The sequence below is a fragment of the Penicillium hordei genome (genome assembly GCF_028827395.1).
Source record: "Penicillium hordei strain IBT 12815 chromosome Unknown utg000005l_segment0_segment0, whole genome shotgun sequence".
NCBI lineage: Eukaryota > Fungi > Ascomycota > Eurotiomycetes > Eurotiales > Aspergillaceae > Penicillium > Penicillium hordei.
The window spans coordinates 2,382,301-2,394,338 of record NW_026623146.1 but is presented as its reverse complement, the minus strand read 5'-3'; the positions used below and the strand labels follow the sequence as shown (position 1 = coordinate 2,394,338).

General features: G+C 53.2%; 4 protein-coding genes across 4 annotated transcripts; 3 read left to right on the top strand and 1 right to left on the bottom strand.

The window, feature by feature from the left end:
- Window positions 1-78: 78 nt before the first annotated feature.
- Window positions 79-1,452, top strand: N7537_009856 (RPAP1 family protein; the record flags this gene model as incomplete). Its single annotated transcript, XM_056900910.1, has 1 exon — window positions 79-1,452. The coding sequence occupies one exon, from the start codon at window positions 79-81 to the stop codon at window positions 1,450-1,452; it is 1,374 nt and encodes a 457-aa protein (XP_056749578.1).
- A 530-nt stretch (window positions 1,453-1,982) lies between these two features.
- On the bottom strand, window positions 1,983-3,983 carry N7537_009855 (uncharacterized protein; the record flags this gene model as incomplete). The annotated part of the gene is made up of 2 exons (XM_056900909.1): window positions 1,983-3,858; window positions 3,925-3,983. The coding sequence occupies 2 exons, from the start codon at window positions 3,981-3,983 to the stop codon at window positions 1,983-1,985; spliced, it is 1,935 nt and encodes a 644-aa protein (XP_056749577.1).
- A 406-nt stretch (window positions 3,984-4,389) lies between these two features.
- On the top strand, window positions 4,390-10,566 carry N7537_009854 (anaphase promoting complex subunit 1; the record flags this gene model as incomplete). Its single annotated transcript, XM_056900908.1, has 1 exon — window positions 4,390-10,566. The coding sequence occupies one exon, from the start codon at window positions 4,390-4,392 to the stop codon at window positions 10,564-10,566; it is 6,177 nt and encodes a 2,058-aa protein (XP_056749576.1).
- A 426-nt stretch (window positions 10,567-10,992) lies between these two features.
- On the top strand, window positions 10,993-12,007 carry N7537_009853 (Glycosyl transferase family 8; the record flags this gene model as incomplete). The annotated part of the gene is made up of 2 exons (XM_056900907.1): window positions 10,993-11,456; window positions 11,524-12,007. 2 exons carry the CDS (start codon window positions 10,993-10,995, stop codon window positions 12,005-12,007), a joined length of 948 nt encoding a protein of 315 aa, XP_056749575.1.
- Between the last annotated feature and the right edge of the window lie 31 nt (window positions 12,008-12,038).

The following is a 12,038-nucleotide window of genomic DNA, read 5'->3' as shown; positions in this document are numbered from 1 at the left end:
AGCTTTGGGAGCCGCATCCATGAATCTCCCCGCGCTGACATAACTTTTTTTTTCTCCTCTTCACCTTATTTACGCATCATGGCTTTTCGAGGTGAACGTTTCCTTCTGGATCTAGATGAGGAATCTGGTGCTCCAGAAATCCCCACTCCATTCTCACTCGTCGGTGAGATCCAAGAACGGGCTCCCTCCACCGCCATTCCCCCCGCGCCTAGACTGCCGACCTTGTCGGCGTCATCAACTGGGTTCCCTGCCCCTCGCCAACGCAAGCCATCTTCCTTCAAACAACGACGAACAAACGCGCCCACTGCTCCGGCTCCGGTCCCCACTGAATCGACCGCTCAAGATGACAAGAAATCCATCGACGAAGAGAACCGCCGTCAGCTGGCGGCTATGTCGGACGCGCAGATCCAACGGGAACGAGAGGAGCTGATGGAACAGATGGATCCAGGACTTCTGGAACGATTCCTCCGCAGAGCGAACATTGAAGAGGACCAAAAGACCGAGTTTGAACCGCCGGCACCCGCGGCCGACGAAAAATCCAAACCGAAGAAATCAGTTTCGTTCGACGTTCCTTCGTCTGCACCGGTTTCTGCACCAACCGCGCAGTCTCATTCTCTACCCAAACCACCAACTAAGCCGCACCCCCGTAATGAAGATCTCGCTCCATCCTCTCTTCCTCAAGACCTCCACCCCGCCTCTGAACGGCCCTCCCTCGACCCAGCTACTATCGAAACTTTCCACTTCCCCCAGCCAACAACGCCGATGCCAGTCCTAGACCCATCTTCACCATCTTTCCTATCAGATCTCCAGTCCCACTATTTCCCCGAGATAGCCCAGGACCCATCAACGCTCTCCTGGCTGCAGCCCCTCTCCGCCGACGAAGAAGACCCAGACTCGACGTCAGCCTACCATCCAGCCAGCAATGCCACCTCAATAGCACCCTCGGCAATCCGCTTCTCGCTAAGAGGCACCATTCTTGCTCCCGAAACATCCCTCTCCCTCCCGACAACTATGGGCCTGCACCATCACGGCGAGGATCCGCATGCCGCGGGCTACACGATCCCCGAGCTGGCGATTCTGGCGCGCTCGACGTTCCCCGCGCAGCGATGCATCGCATGGCAGGTTATAGGCCGGATCTTATTCCGTCTCGGCCGGGCAGAGTTTGGAGAACGGGGCGGGCAGCTGTCGGATGGACTATGGTTTGTTATTGAAAAGGAGGGCATTGTTGCTGGTATGCTTGCCGAGGCCGATGGCGCTGCTGGTCAGACCCAGGGTAGAGATAAAAGCAAGAATACACAAGATACCGAGGAGGGTAGTAACTTGCCTCTTGCGTCCGGTGTTGGGCGTCATGCTAGCGCCGCTGCATGGGCAGTCGAGGGTATCTGGTTGTGGCAGAAGGGCGGCGGTGGTGATCGTGGGTTGTTGAAGGAAGGCCAGCATCGATCTCTATAGAGGGTGTTTTTGCTGCATTACATTCGATTGAGGAGTAAATAAACACCAGAAAATTTTTTATGACCATAGTAGAAAAAGCCATGTTAATGTTCAATTGTGAAACCTACAGATCTACAGCTTCTAACTGAAATGTCCCATTATTCCCATTATCACTCGCATCCAGCTTTGGCCATCCTCTCCTCTGCCCACTGCGGCTAGCGATGTAAGATTCGTCAAGAGACAGATCAGTATCCGCAGTAGAACAGAGACGAGGATGGGAACCCAAAGCCAAACACGAGAATTGCAACGGAATGTTGCAGTACAACATTCAATTGTAATATTAGGGGTTCGTGCAATTGCAGAACTTGCAATGGTTATTGATATATCGCATCCGATACAGAGCTTATTCACCTCCGAAGAAGGAATTTCAAGGCATTGATCTCGCCTTGCGCTCCACCTTACAGCGCGAATAGTATCCTATAAAGGGAGAAACGTGAGCATAGCAGAAGCAAGAAACTTGGAGTATGGGTATTAGTAGACTATGACTGAGATTAGGCGAAAACACGGGTCCGCTTCACAGGGCTGCCCATGCGCATGGACGCATTTCCACCGGCCATACCATTCAGTAGACGGCCCATTCCCTCCACATCCAGTTCGCCTCGTCGGAGCATCAGCTGGTCGGTATCTTCTGTTTCTTCCTGTTTCACCGAAAACAGGGTTTCTTCGACGGATTCTGTCAACTTGGGAGCGAGAATCATGATCTGGTGCTCGGCTGCCACGAGTACATCGAAGGCTTGCCGCTCTGCTTGCCGGGATCGGCGTGCTGGTGCGGGTAGGTGTCCAATTGCCTGGAAGTTCTGGCCCATCAAGTTCACGTCCTGGAAAGGAGAAACGCGGCATCGGTTTGAGGAATCAAATGTGCCGGTGGTTTTGACAGCGTTACGCCACAAAGACAGTAAGCTCGTGATGACTGCACTCTGGCGACCGTGACGGAGCAGGATCGACTCGTCGGGCAATACGTCTGAGGATGGATTGGTTTGCAAGACAGAGATTTGGCCGCGGTAGGACGGACTAGCTGTGCTCATCGATCCCTTCAGCAAGCCATCTTCGCGTACACGTCTTGTGGATGGTGTCATGGGCGCGAATCGGGGTCGCTGCTCTGTTTCGGAATTGGTGTTGGAAAGTGGTGTCATAATACGGCCGCAGACAGCGTATGCCGTCAATGAACCGCCAGTCACACCTTGGACACTCGTCTGACGGTGTAGCGGGCCCTTAACAGCACCAGGACCGGCGCCTTCGATATCCCATATGCCCCATTCGCCGTCTTCGAGAAGTACCATAACTGCTCGGCCTCCTAGCACCCAATCGGCATCAATGATTCTTTTCCGCCGGGGAAGTCCAGTTGGTCCTTGCTCAAAACCGGGGTAGAGACTGATCAACCAGCGACCTTCCGTGTCGATACTTTCGTAGTCTTCTTGGGGGATCGAAGCCCGCCGTGAGGTTTTCGAGGCCTTTTTGACAAAGCAGGAATAAATCTTGACACATCCGCTGTGGAATGAGACAAGCAGATTGGCATGGCGGACGGATGGCCACGTGGACGGATTAAAGGCAATCGTCTGTGCAGGCGCAGGCAAGAGGCGCCGTTGAGAGACGACATCTTCTTCCACCAGGCGGAAAGAGGATTCCTCGCGGATTGGAATTCGGTGCAGCAACAGCGCACCGCATCCCTCTGCAGAATGCGTAGCCACAAGCAGATCCCATTTGCCAAAGTTTCCAAATCGGCCCCGCGACTTCCGCTGGTCTTGCTCATCCTCAAATTCATGACAAGTGAATGCGATAGATACACCACGTGGAATATCTTGGTGAGTGGTGGCCCCATTGACCGTAAGGGTTTGAATGCGCCAGCTCTTTGAATCCGTCTGTGTAGGGTGAGGAGGCACAAGTGGAAGAGTCACAACTTTCGTCGATAGGTCGGAACAAACTACCGACACAACGATTGTGTTTCTCAGGATAGGTGGGAAGGGGTCTAAAGGCGAGCGAGATTCCTCGGGGAGAACACGAGGCACCGCCACATCTAGCACCCGGCTTCCAAGGGGAATATCAATTTGTCGCAGAATCTCTTCGTACGGAGCAGCGGGATCGACCTCGTCCTCCTCCAGACTGAATTCAATCACGGGCTCTTCATGCGCTGGTTCAGGTTCCTCTTCATCATCGGAGTCAATAATCATGACTGAATCGGGATCCGCATTGTTTCCTGCGGGCTTCGGCTTCGCTTGCGGCCCAGTCGGTTTTAGTTCTGCAAACCGTTTTCCTCCTCTCCACACAATTTTTAATCCAGTATCGTAGCCGTAGATAATGACCGAGGAGCCATTCGGAGCTCGAAGTGGGTAGCCTTTGGCTGTGTGGATGCGATGGGAGAGCGGATAGCTAAAGATTTTGCAAAACGAGATCAGCGTCAATCCAAGTAACATAAGTAAAGCGCATCACCCGTACCTAATCTGCAAGCCATCTTCCCTTGGCCGGACCAAGGGAGTAGTGGGAAATGAGGGCATTGTGCTAGTTGCGATGCTGTCGAGCTACAGGTAGCTTCGAGCACAGGCGCCACAGGGCACCGCAGGGGTGATAGGCAGTGGAAGATTTGTAGTCAAAGTAAGAGGTGATAACTGAATGCCTGTTTCTAAACAAAAGCAAACAGAGAGAAGGATGTTAGAGGTGGGTAGAGTGGAGGGTTGCGTAGATGGAGAAAGGAAGTTGTTTTGGTCGGGAGAGCAAGACAGTCGATCCAATCCGCGTTCCAGCGCGTCTTCCCAACTTCGACATTCAACCACTCGGCATGTCTTCTGGGCGCACCGTTAATTAATCTTGCATGAATGATGGAAATGATTTCAACGATTTTGACCGCAGAACTGTTTGTGACGGCGCACCACGATCGCTACCCCGGCTGCTAATCAGCCCACCATGGCGTCAGTTCGCTCTTTGGGCATCCACGAACCCTCTGCCGTCTCCTACCTAGTCTCAGAGGGAATCCTCCCCCCTGAACCCTCAGAAGACCATTACAACTGGACACTATGCGTCGACGAAAGCGGATTGACTGGCCCCGTGGACGATGAGTTAGTATGGACGAAACACTGTGTTGTATGGTCCCGCGCAGGGATGGTGAAGCGAGTATTTCGAATGGACCCTGAGAAAGAAGAGATTCGACATGCTCTGTTCACTCGGTTTGTAACGGAATATACGAAACACTCCAAAACCACGCCTTCAAGTCGACCTGAAGCAACTACTGGCACGCAGAAACAAAAGCGGACTGAAACCTTCTCAACATTGGATCTACATGGAGATGCACGAGTGGCGGTTGTAGCCCCCCAGCACTCCAACGAGGCTATTTCTAGGGCTTTGGTGATAGTCCTCAAATCGCAAGCTCATATCTTCTTCGTGGCGGGCAATAGCCATACAATTCCCCTTCCATTTGAGGTTGATTCCGTCTTTGCTACGCCTCGAGGTCTTATCTTCCAAAGAAAGGTCCAGGATGAAAATGGTGGCAGTCAACACCCAACTGCGCCACCGAATTCCTTCATGTCAGGTTCGCTATTCGACCCCGGTGCCTCCCAGTCATTTTCTCTTAGCAAAAACAAGCGTCCATCAACGAAATTGCCAGCTGCCCCAGGTCCTTCCTGGGTGCCAAATGCCAGCTCAAGTACGGAATTACCCCGGGTTTTCTCTCTCATTAACCCTCATTCCGAAATGGGTCTGGTTGTGACATCGCAAACATCCCGCTGGCTCCAGAGCAGCGTCAATAGTACCAGAAGAAGACCATCTGGATTAGAGGTGCTGGACCCTGTGGATGAGATTGTGTATATCTCTCCAAAAGATGAACTCTCGGGCACGAACAGACCAAACAGTGGCCCTTTGATTCTAGTGGTTACCATCAACACAACTACGGGTATATATACGATATGGACTGCGCGCTACAAAGATGACGAATCAGGTGGCTCAATGAAAGATAAAGCCAGGCGGGAAACTGGAGGTACCCGGTCAGTAAGGCGAAGCTCGCATTTCGGGATGGCGACTGGCGCGACAACACCGGCCGCTCGCTCTGGAGCAACCCGAGAGAGCTTTGGGCCTCGAACCGACAACTGGCCTTCCACTCAGCTATCTGAAGGGAAGACTGATGCTGAAGATGACTTGGCTTCGAGAGTAGCCCAAGACTTCGGGGATGTCGGTGTTCCCCTCAAAACATCAAGACGAGTCAGCTCACTGCTCGCCCGAACAGACCTTGCAACTAGTCAGGACCGTATCACTTTTTCGGACTTGGCCACTGGCAGTCAGTCCAGCACCATGCCTCAAGGTGCTGGATTCAGACAGTCTATTGGAGGAGCAAGCACTCGTGCGAGCTTTGGTTTCAACCCTCGAGGCTCTCTGCCTCCAGGCACAGGGTCTGTTTACAGCACTGCAGGCAGCTTTCTGGATACCCCAGTGGACAAGCTACTCGAAGAGCTCAACAATGACAGTCTATCTTCCGGGTTCGAGAACATTGCCCTACGCGAATCGACATCCGGACTCCCGGAAGAGCTTATATTGACCAAGGTTGAAAGTTTCTCGTCCCAATTCTCGGGCAGCTTCCAAAAGGAGCCAGCATCCCGCCGGTTGAAGGTCTCTACATTGGCATCCACCGAGTTTGGAAGCGCCCACAAGGGTAATACAGCTTCCTTGGCAGTATACATCGTGGACCAAGAGGCGCAGAAATTAACTATTGTGAATCTGAGGGCCGATCGAGAGCCAACCCCCAAGAACCGGAAGAAAAAGTCCAAGGCTGCCGAACAGCGTCCGTTACTCGTGCGTGCGGTAAGGATCCAAAATGTCTCAAATGTCTTGGATGCCTGTAGAATCTCCGATGGGGATCTTTCTCGGATACTCTCACTAAGTGAAACGGAAAGCGGACACCGCGAGCTATCATTGCAAACCCTGTGGGGTAGTCCCGTCAAAGTTGAGGTTCCTGTACCACTGCAGCTGTATGAGCCAGATGGCATCTCTGCCAATAAACTCGAGAGTCGCCCAAGAGAAAGTGGTGTCAACCGGGTCATGGCGGATCCCAACCTCATCTTCAACAAGTTTGATCATGGGTGTTCTCGAGGGAAGATCGACCTGGTAGACACCGATAAACAGCGCCACAGACTCCAGGTCCGAATGGAGCCCCGCAACGAACTGGTGAAGAAAATACTCAAGATCTGCAAGTTTGCCTTGCGTGAGTCCGAGAAAGCGGGTGATGGCATTATGGTCGCATGGTGGGAGGTCATGAAATGGCTTCGGGGTAAGGAGGAAAGCAACATTGAGTGGACCGCCATGACAGTCGTCTTGTTGAGTCTAGCAGCCCCATTCGTCGCCCCTCCACAAACGCAGATTCCCAAACGAACGCGTCGCAAGAAGGGTCTACTCAGATCGAGTAGTGGGGGACATCTGGATCTGGAAAGCTGGGAGTCCATGCTGGACCTGGAGTCTGGCTCATCCGGTGTCGTAGCTCCGTGGATGATGGACAGTTCCTGGGGGTGGATCGTTGAACAAGACGCAATTGAAGGTCTCGCATCAGGAGATGCACACAAAGGTGCCAATGCCAGTCGGTCTACATATCGCCAGAATTCGTACTTGATCCGGTGCATCGCCCTCAGCCGTGAATTCCTTCAAACTCCTCAAGGCCTCAGGGCTGCTGGCCGCGACGGCTACCTCCCTATCTCTGAAGCATTCTCAGAGAACACAAGATGTACCGCATTGTGCAGTGTTCTCGTGGCCTTGCATCTATTGCGTGAAGAACAGAAGCTCTCCACCTGCGACTCGGAGGAATCTCAAAGGCCCCTGGGGCTGCTTGCTCCTGTCATCGCACAATTGGGCGGCTGGCTACGATGGGAATCCTGGAAATGGACCGAGGATGCCTATTATGGCACCGAAATGGCCAGTATGGAGCGCTGGCAGTTTGAGGATAATACTCATATCACTGGACTGAAAGTTCCCGCCGAACCCTTCCCGCCACCGTCCATATTTGAATTTTTAATGGGTGCTGCTGCCCATCGGAGCCCTACACCGTTTGTTTCTCTTCTCGATATTGTGAATGCATCGGAGCGAACTCCCAGAAAAGGGCGAATGTGGCGCGAATGTTTCAGCATCACACCAAGGACGTGTGCGTTGAATGGTTTCTTCACCGAAATTCACGGTGTCTCAACATCCTTGGAAAAGATCAAGCTTTTGCAACGCTGGGGGTTCACAAAGAGTGTCATTGATAGCTTCCCAGAAGGTGTCAGCGCCCCGCTTTATGAAGCTGTTATGCAATGCCAGATTGAAGCCTCCACGTCCTGGAACGCGACGCTCCTAGAGCTGATTGACAGAGAAGACCTTTACATGTCGATGAATCCGGCTCAAACCAATTCCTTGGCAGCACCACAGCAACCTAACCATACTGCCATCCGAGATTTCCACTATATCAGCAGCTCGGCATTGGATATTGATACCATCAACGCCTTTGAGGCCTCTGCAGAGGCCGACCGATACTCAGTCACCAGGCTGATATTCCGAGATGATAAGCGATTTATGGAGGCAGCTAAACTACTCAACCAATCCAAAGCACCGGTGGCAGAGTGCATAGCCGAACCTGGCTGGAGTGACTCGGACCTGTTAGAGGCGCAGAAAGAAATTGTGCAGCTCGTAACCGTTCGAACGTTGTCTACTCCAGCGGGTCGTGCAATGCTCACTTTTAGTGGCCGATTGCCTTTGTTGACTGAGAAGCTGCCGATCCCTTCATTTTCCCTGCAGTGCGTCATGACGCCGGACAATGTGACTGTCAGCGCAGATAGATCTGCGTTCTCAGAAGAAAAGGTCTGCTGGGCCTTCTTCCACAACGGAGTATCAACCGGTCTGGCAATCTCCAAGGCTTCGAAGGGTATTGACACATCGTGGATCTTGTTCAACAAGCCACAGGATCTTACCAACCGACATGCCGGGTTTTTGTTGGCTCTGGGTCTGAATGGCCATCTTAAATCGTTGGCAAAGTGGGTTGCTTTCAAGTACCTCACTCCCAAGCATACCATGACATCGATTGGTCTCCTGCTCGGTCTCTCTGCGTCGTACCTGGGCACAATGGATACTCTAATCACACGCTTGCTTTCGGTACATGTTACAAGAATGCTTCCACTTGGAGCAGCTGAGCTGAACCTGTCGCCGTTAACTCAGACTGCTGGAATTATGGGTATCGGTCTACTTTACTGTGGCTCCCAGCATCGTCGTATGAGCGAGGTCATGCTCTCGGAAATCGAAAACAGTGAGCCGGACGAGCAAGCTGCTGCCACCGGAGAGGAACTCCGCGACGAAGGATATCGTCTGGCCGCAGGCTTTGCCCTTGGTTTCATTAACCTTGGCAAAGGCGATGACTTGCGGGGCATGCGTGATATGCACATTGTTGAACGGCTATTGTCAATCGCCGTGGGCACCAAGACCGTCGAAATCGCCCATGTACTCGACCGTGCTACGGCTGGCGCGACCATCGCTTTCATGATCATCTTCATGAAGACGAACGACTCGGTACTAGCCAAGAAGATTGATATCCCTGATACCACTGTTCGCTTCGACTACGTGCGGCCAGATCTGTTCCTGTTGCGAACACTGGCACGACACTTGATCATGTGGGATAGTATCAAACCCACTGCTGAGTGGATCAGCCAGAGTCTGCCCGAAGTCTACCGCGGACGATCGCGACTCACGGATGTGCGCCGGCTGCGCAGCGAAGATATGCCATTCTTCAACATTATTGCAGGCCTCTGCTTTGCCGTCGGTCTCCGCCATGCTGGATCGGGACAAACACAGGCCCGGGATCTGTTGTTGTTTTATCTAGACCAGCTTATCCGCATTTCACGGCTACCTGTGCGAAGCTACGATGCTAGACTCGCCCGCAATTCGGTTCGGAACTGTCAAGATGTGGTGGCCCTATCTGCCGCGGCAGTCATGGCTGGCACGGGGGACCTAGCTCTGTTCCGGCGCCTGCGGTCGCTCCATGGTCGAATCGACGCGGATACACCGTATGGTAGTCACATGGCGGCACACATGGCTGTCGGAGTACTCTTCCTCGGAGGAGGCAGCTACACACTTGGCACGTCCAACCGCGCTGTGACCGCACTCATCTGCGCATTCTACCCGATCTTCCCAACAACGGTGCTTGACAACAAGTGCCACCTCCAGGCCTTCCGCCATCTCTGGGTTCTCGCTGCTGAACCACGATGCCTCGTCCCTCGTGATCTTGATACCCGCCGCCCAATCTCTATCCCCGTTACCATAACTTCTCATGACGAGACCACCCGCACCGTCAGCGCCCCCTGTCTACTGCCAGATCCTAGCAGCATTGCCCGTATCGAGATACGCGGACCAGACCACTGGCCGCTCGTTCTGGATTTCAGTCAGAACGATGCCCTGCGCGAGAAATTCCTCCGCGGCGACCCATCCGTCTACCTTCGCCGCAAGGCCACCTACAGTCCAAGCTCATCAACCTCCGTCTTCGCGTCCACCCTGACCGGCCTCAGTGAAGCGCAAGACATCCTCCCAACAACCACCGGTCCCCTCTCAAACCCAACCAAGGGCCTCCCACCCTCGGCATGGCCCACCCGCACGGCGCTACTCACCGGAAAGCCCTCTGCAGCGATGACTCCGTCCCAAAACCCTTGGGACTGGGTCTTCCACCTCCCCTCCCTACAAGATCTCGACATCCGGGAGCGCTCCCTCGTCCTCCCATCTTCCTTCCCGATGCGCTCTACGCGTATCACCACCGATCTCATCTCTGTGCCGCCTTGGCTGCGTACCTCAGCGGTAGATGCTAGACTCGCTCTGTCGCATACTGTCCGCAACATCGTGCAATCCGCACGCGGCCGGGGCGCTGATCCGGACCAAATTTGTGATCGGATCTGGCAGCTTCGTTTGTTGTTTGATTGGCTGGATCGTACTCAGCCTGGCGATGAACGCGACCATGTTTCGAGTAGAGGGTTGCTATCCCCGGCGCAGGGTCAGCCGTCTGGGCTGTGGTTACGGAGAGACTTTGTTGAGGAAGCTAGGTGGCAGGTGTGGGGTGTGCAGATTGGTGATGTTGAGGGAGAGACTCAAATATAATTGTATTCGCATTAGGAAAACAGATCAAATCCCCCAATGCTATGTGTATTTTTTTATTTCTCGTCTTTTCTCCAATATAAATTCCCCGGAAGTTCATCTCCGCAGAGGGGTAACTGATAACACAATCCACAGCTTCCATCCCGCCATCGCCATCTCTCTACTTTTCTTGAAATCATCCCAACTCAAGTCAATCCCAGTTGAATTCCAGTTGAATTCCAGTTGAATTCCAGTCGCAGTCCCAATTGCAATTCCAATTGCAGTTCCAATCATCAAAACCATGACCAATCAACACCAAAAACAATCTCCTCCGAAGCGGAGTGAGTCTCCAACTCCAACCTCTCACTAAAAACAAGACACAGAAGAAGAGAGAACCCCCAAAACTAACAATCTCAACCCTCAACAGTATGGGCCTCCCTAATAACAAACATGTCCTACCTCCCCGGCCTCCTAACCCTACACCACTCCCTCAACTACCCCTCCCAAGACCACAACATTACAAACCAACCCCAACCCTCACCATCCGCAACCCAAGGAACAAAATACCCGTTCGTAGCCTTCTACACCTCAACATTCCCAGCCGAAGGCCTCAAAATCCTCCAAAGCCGCAACATCCAATCCCAATGGGTCCCTTCAGTGACACCCGCCAGCACCCGCAACTACGCCAAAGACCCACGCTTCGCCGAAACATGGAACAAGCTAGTGGTCTTCTCACTCGAACAGTATGAGCGCGTCATCCTCCTCGACGGCGACATCCTCATCCGCCGGAACATGGACTCTTTAATGGACTTACCGCTCGACGATGAAACCGATGCCGAGGGAAACCGGGTGTTTGCGGCTGCGCATGCTTGCGCTTGTAATCCCATGAAGAAGGCGCATTATCCGGCTAATTGGTATGTAACACCAACACCAACACCAAAACACTCTATACATACGACAGTACTAACCTTCCTCTCACAGGATCCCGTCGAACTGCGCTTACACAACGCAACACTCCACCCCCGCCGACGCGCAGAACGTTGCCCCACCTCCGGGCTCCGGTGTCGGAATGCTGAACAGCGGGGTGTTAGTCGTGCGGCCTTCGGCGCGTGTGTACAACGAGATCACAGCTGCGTTACAGGAGACCGCGCGGATTGAGCGGTACGACTTCCCTGATCAGGAGTTGTTGTCTGATGTTTTTGCTGGACGGTGGGTTCCACTGCCTTATGTTTATAATGCGCTGAAGACGTTGCGGATGGCGGGTGTGCATGATTCTATTTGGCGGGATAGTGAGGTTCGGGCTGTGCATTATATCTTTGCTACGAAGCCTTGGCATGAGGATGTTGTAGAGGGGGATTTGTCTGGGTTGGATGAGACGGGGGTTTGGTGGTGGAGGGCTAATTGGGAGAGGATGAGGGTTGAGAGGGGGGTTGGTGTTTTGGATGAGTTTTCTGGCTCTGGGTGATATTTTTTGATATGCTCCATGTAGATAGCTT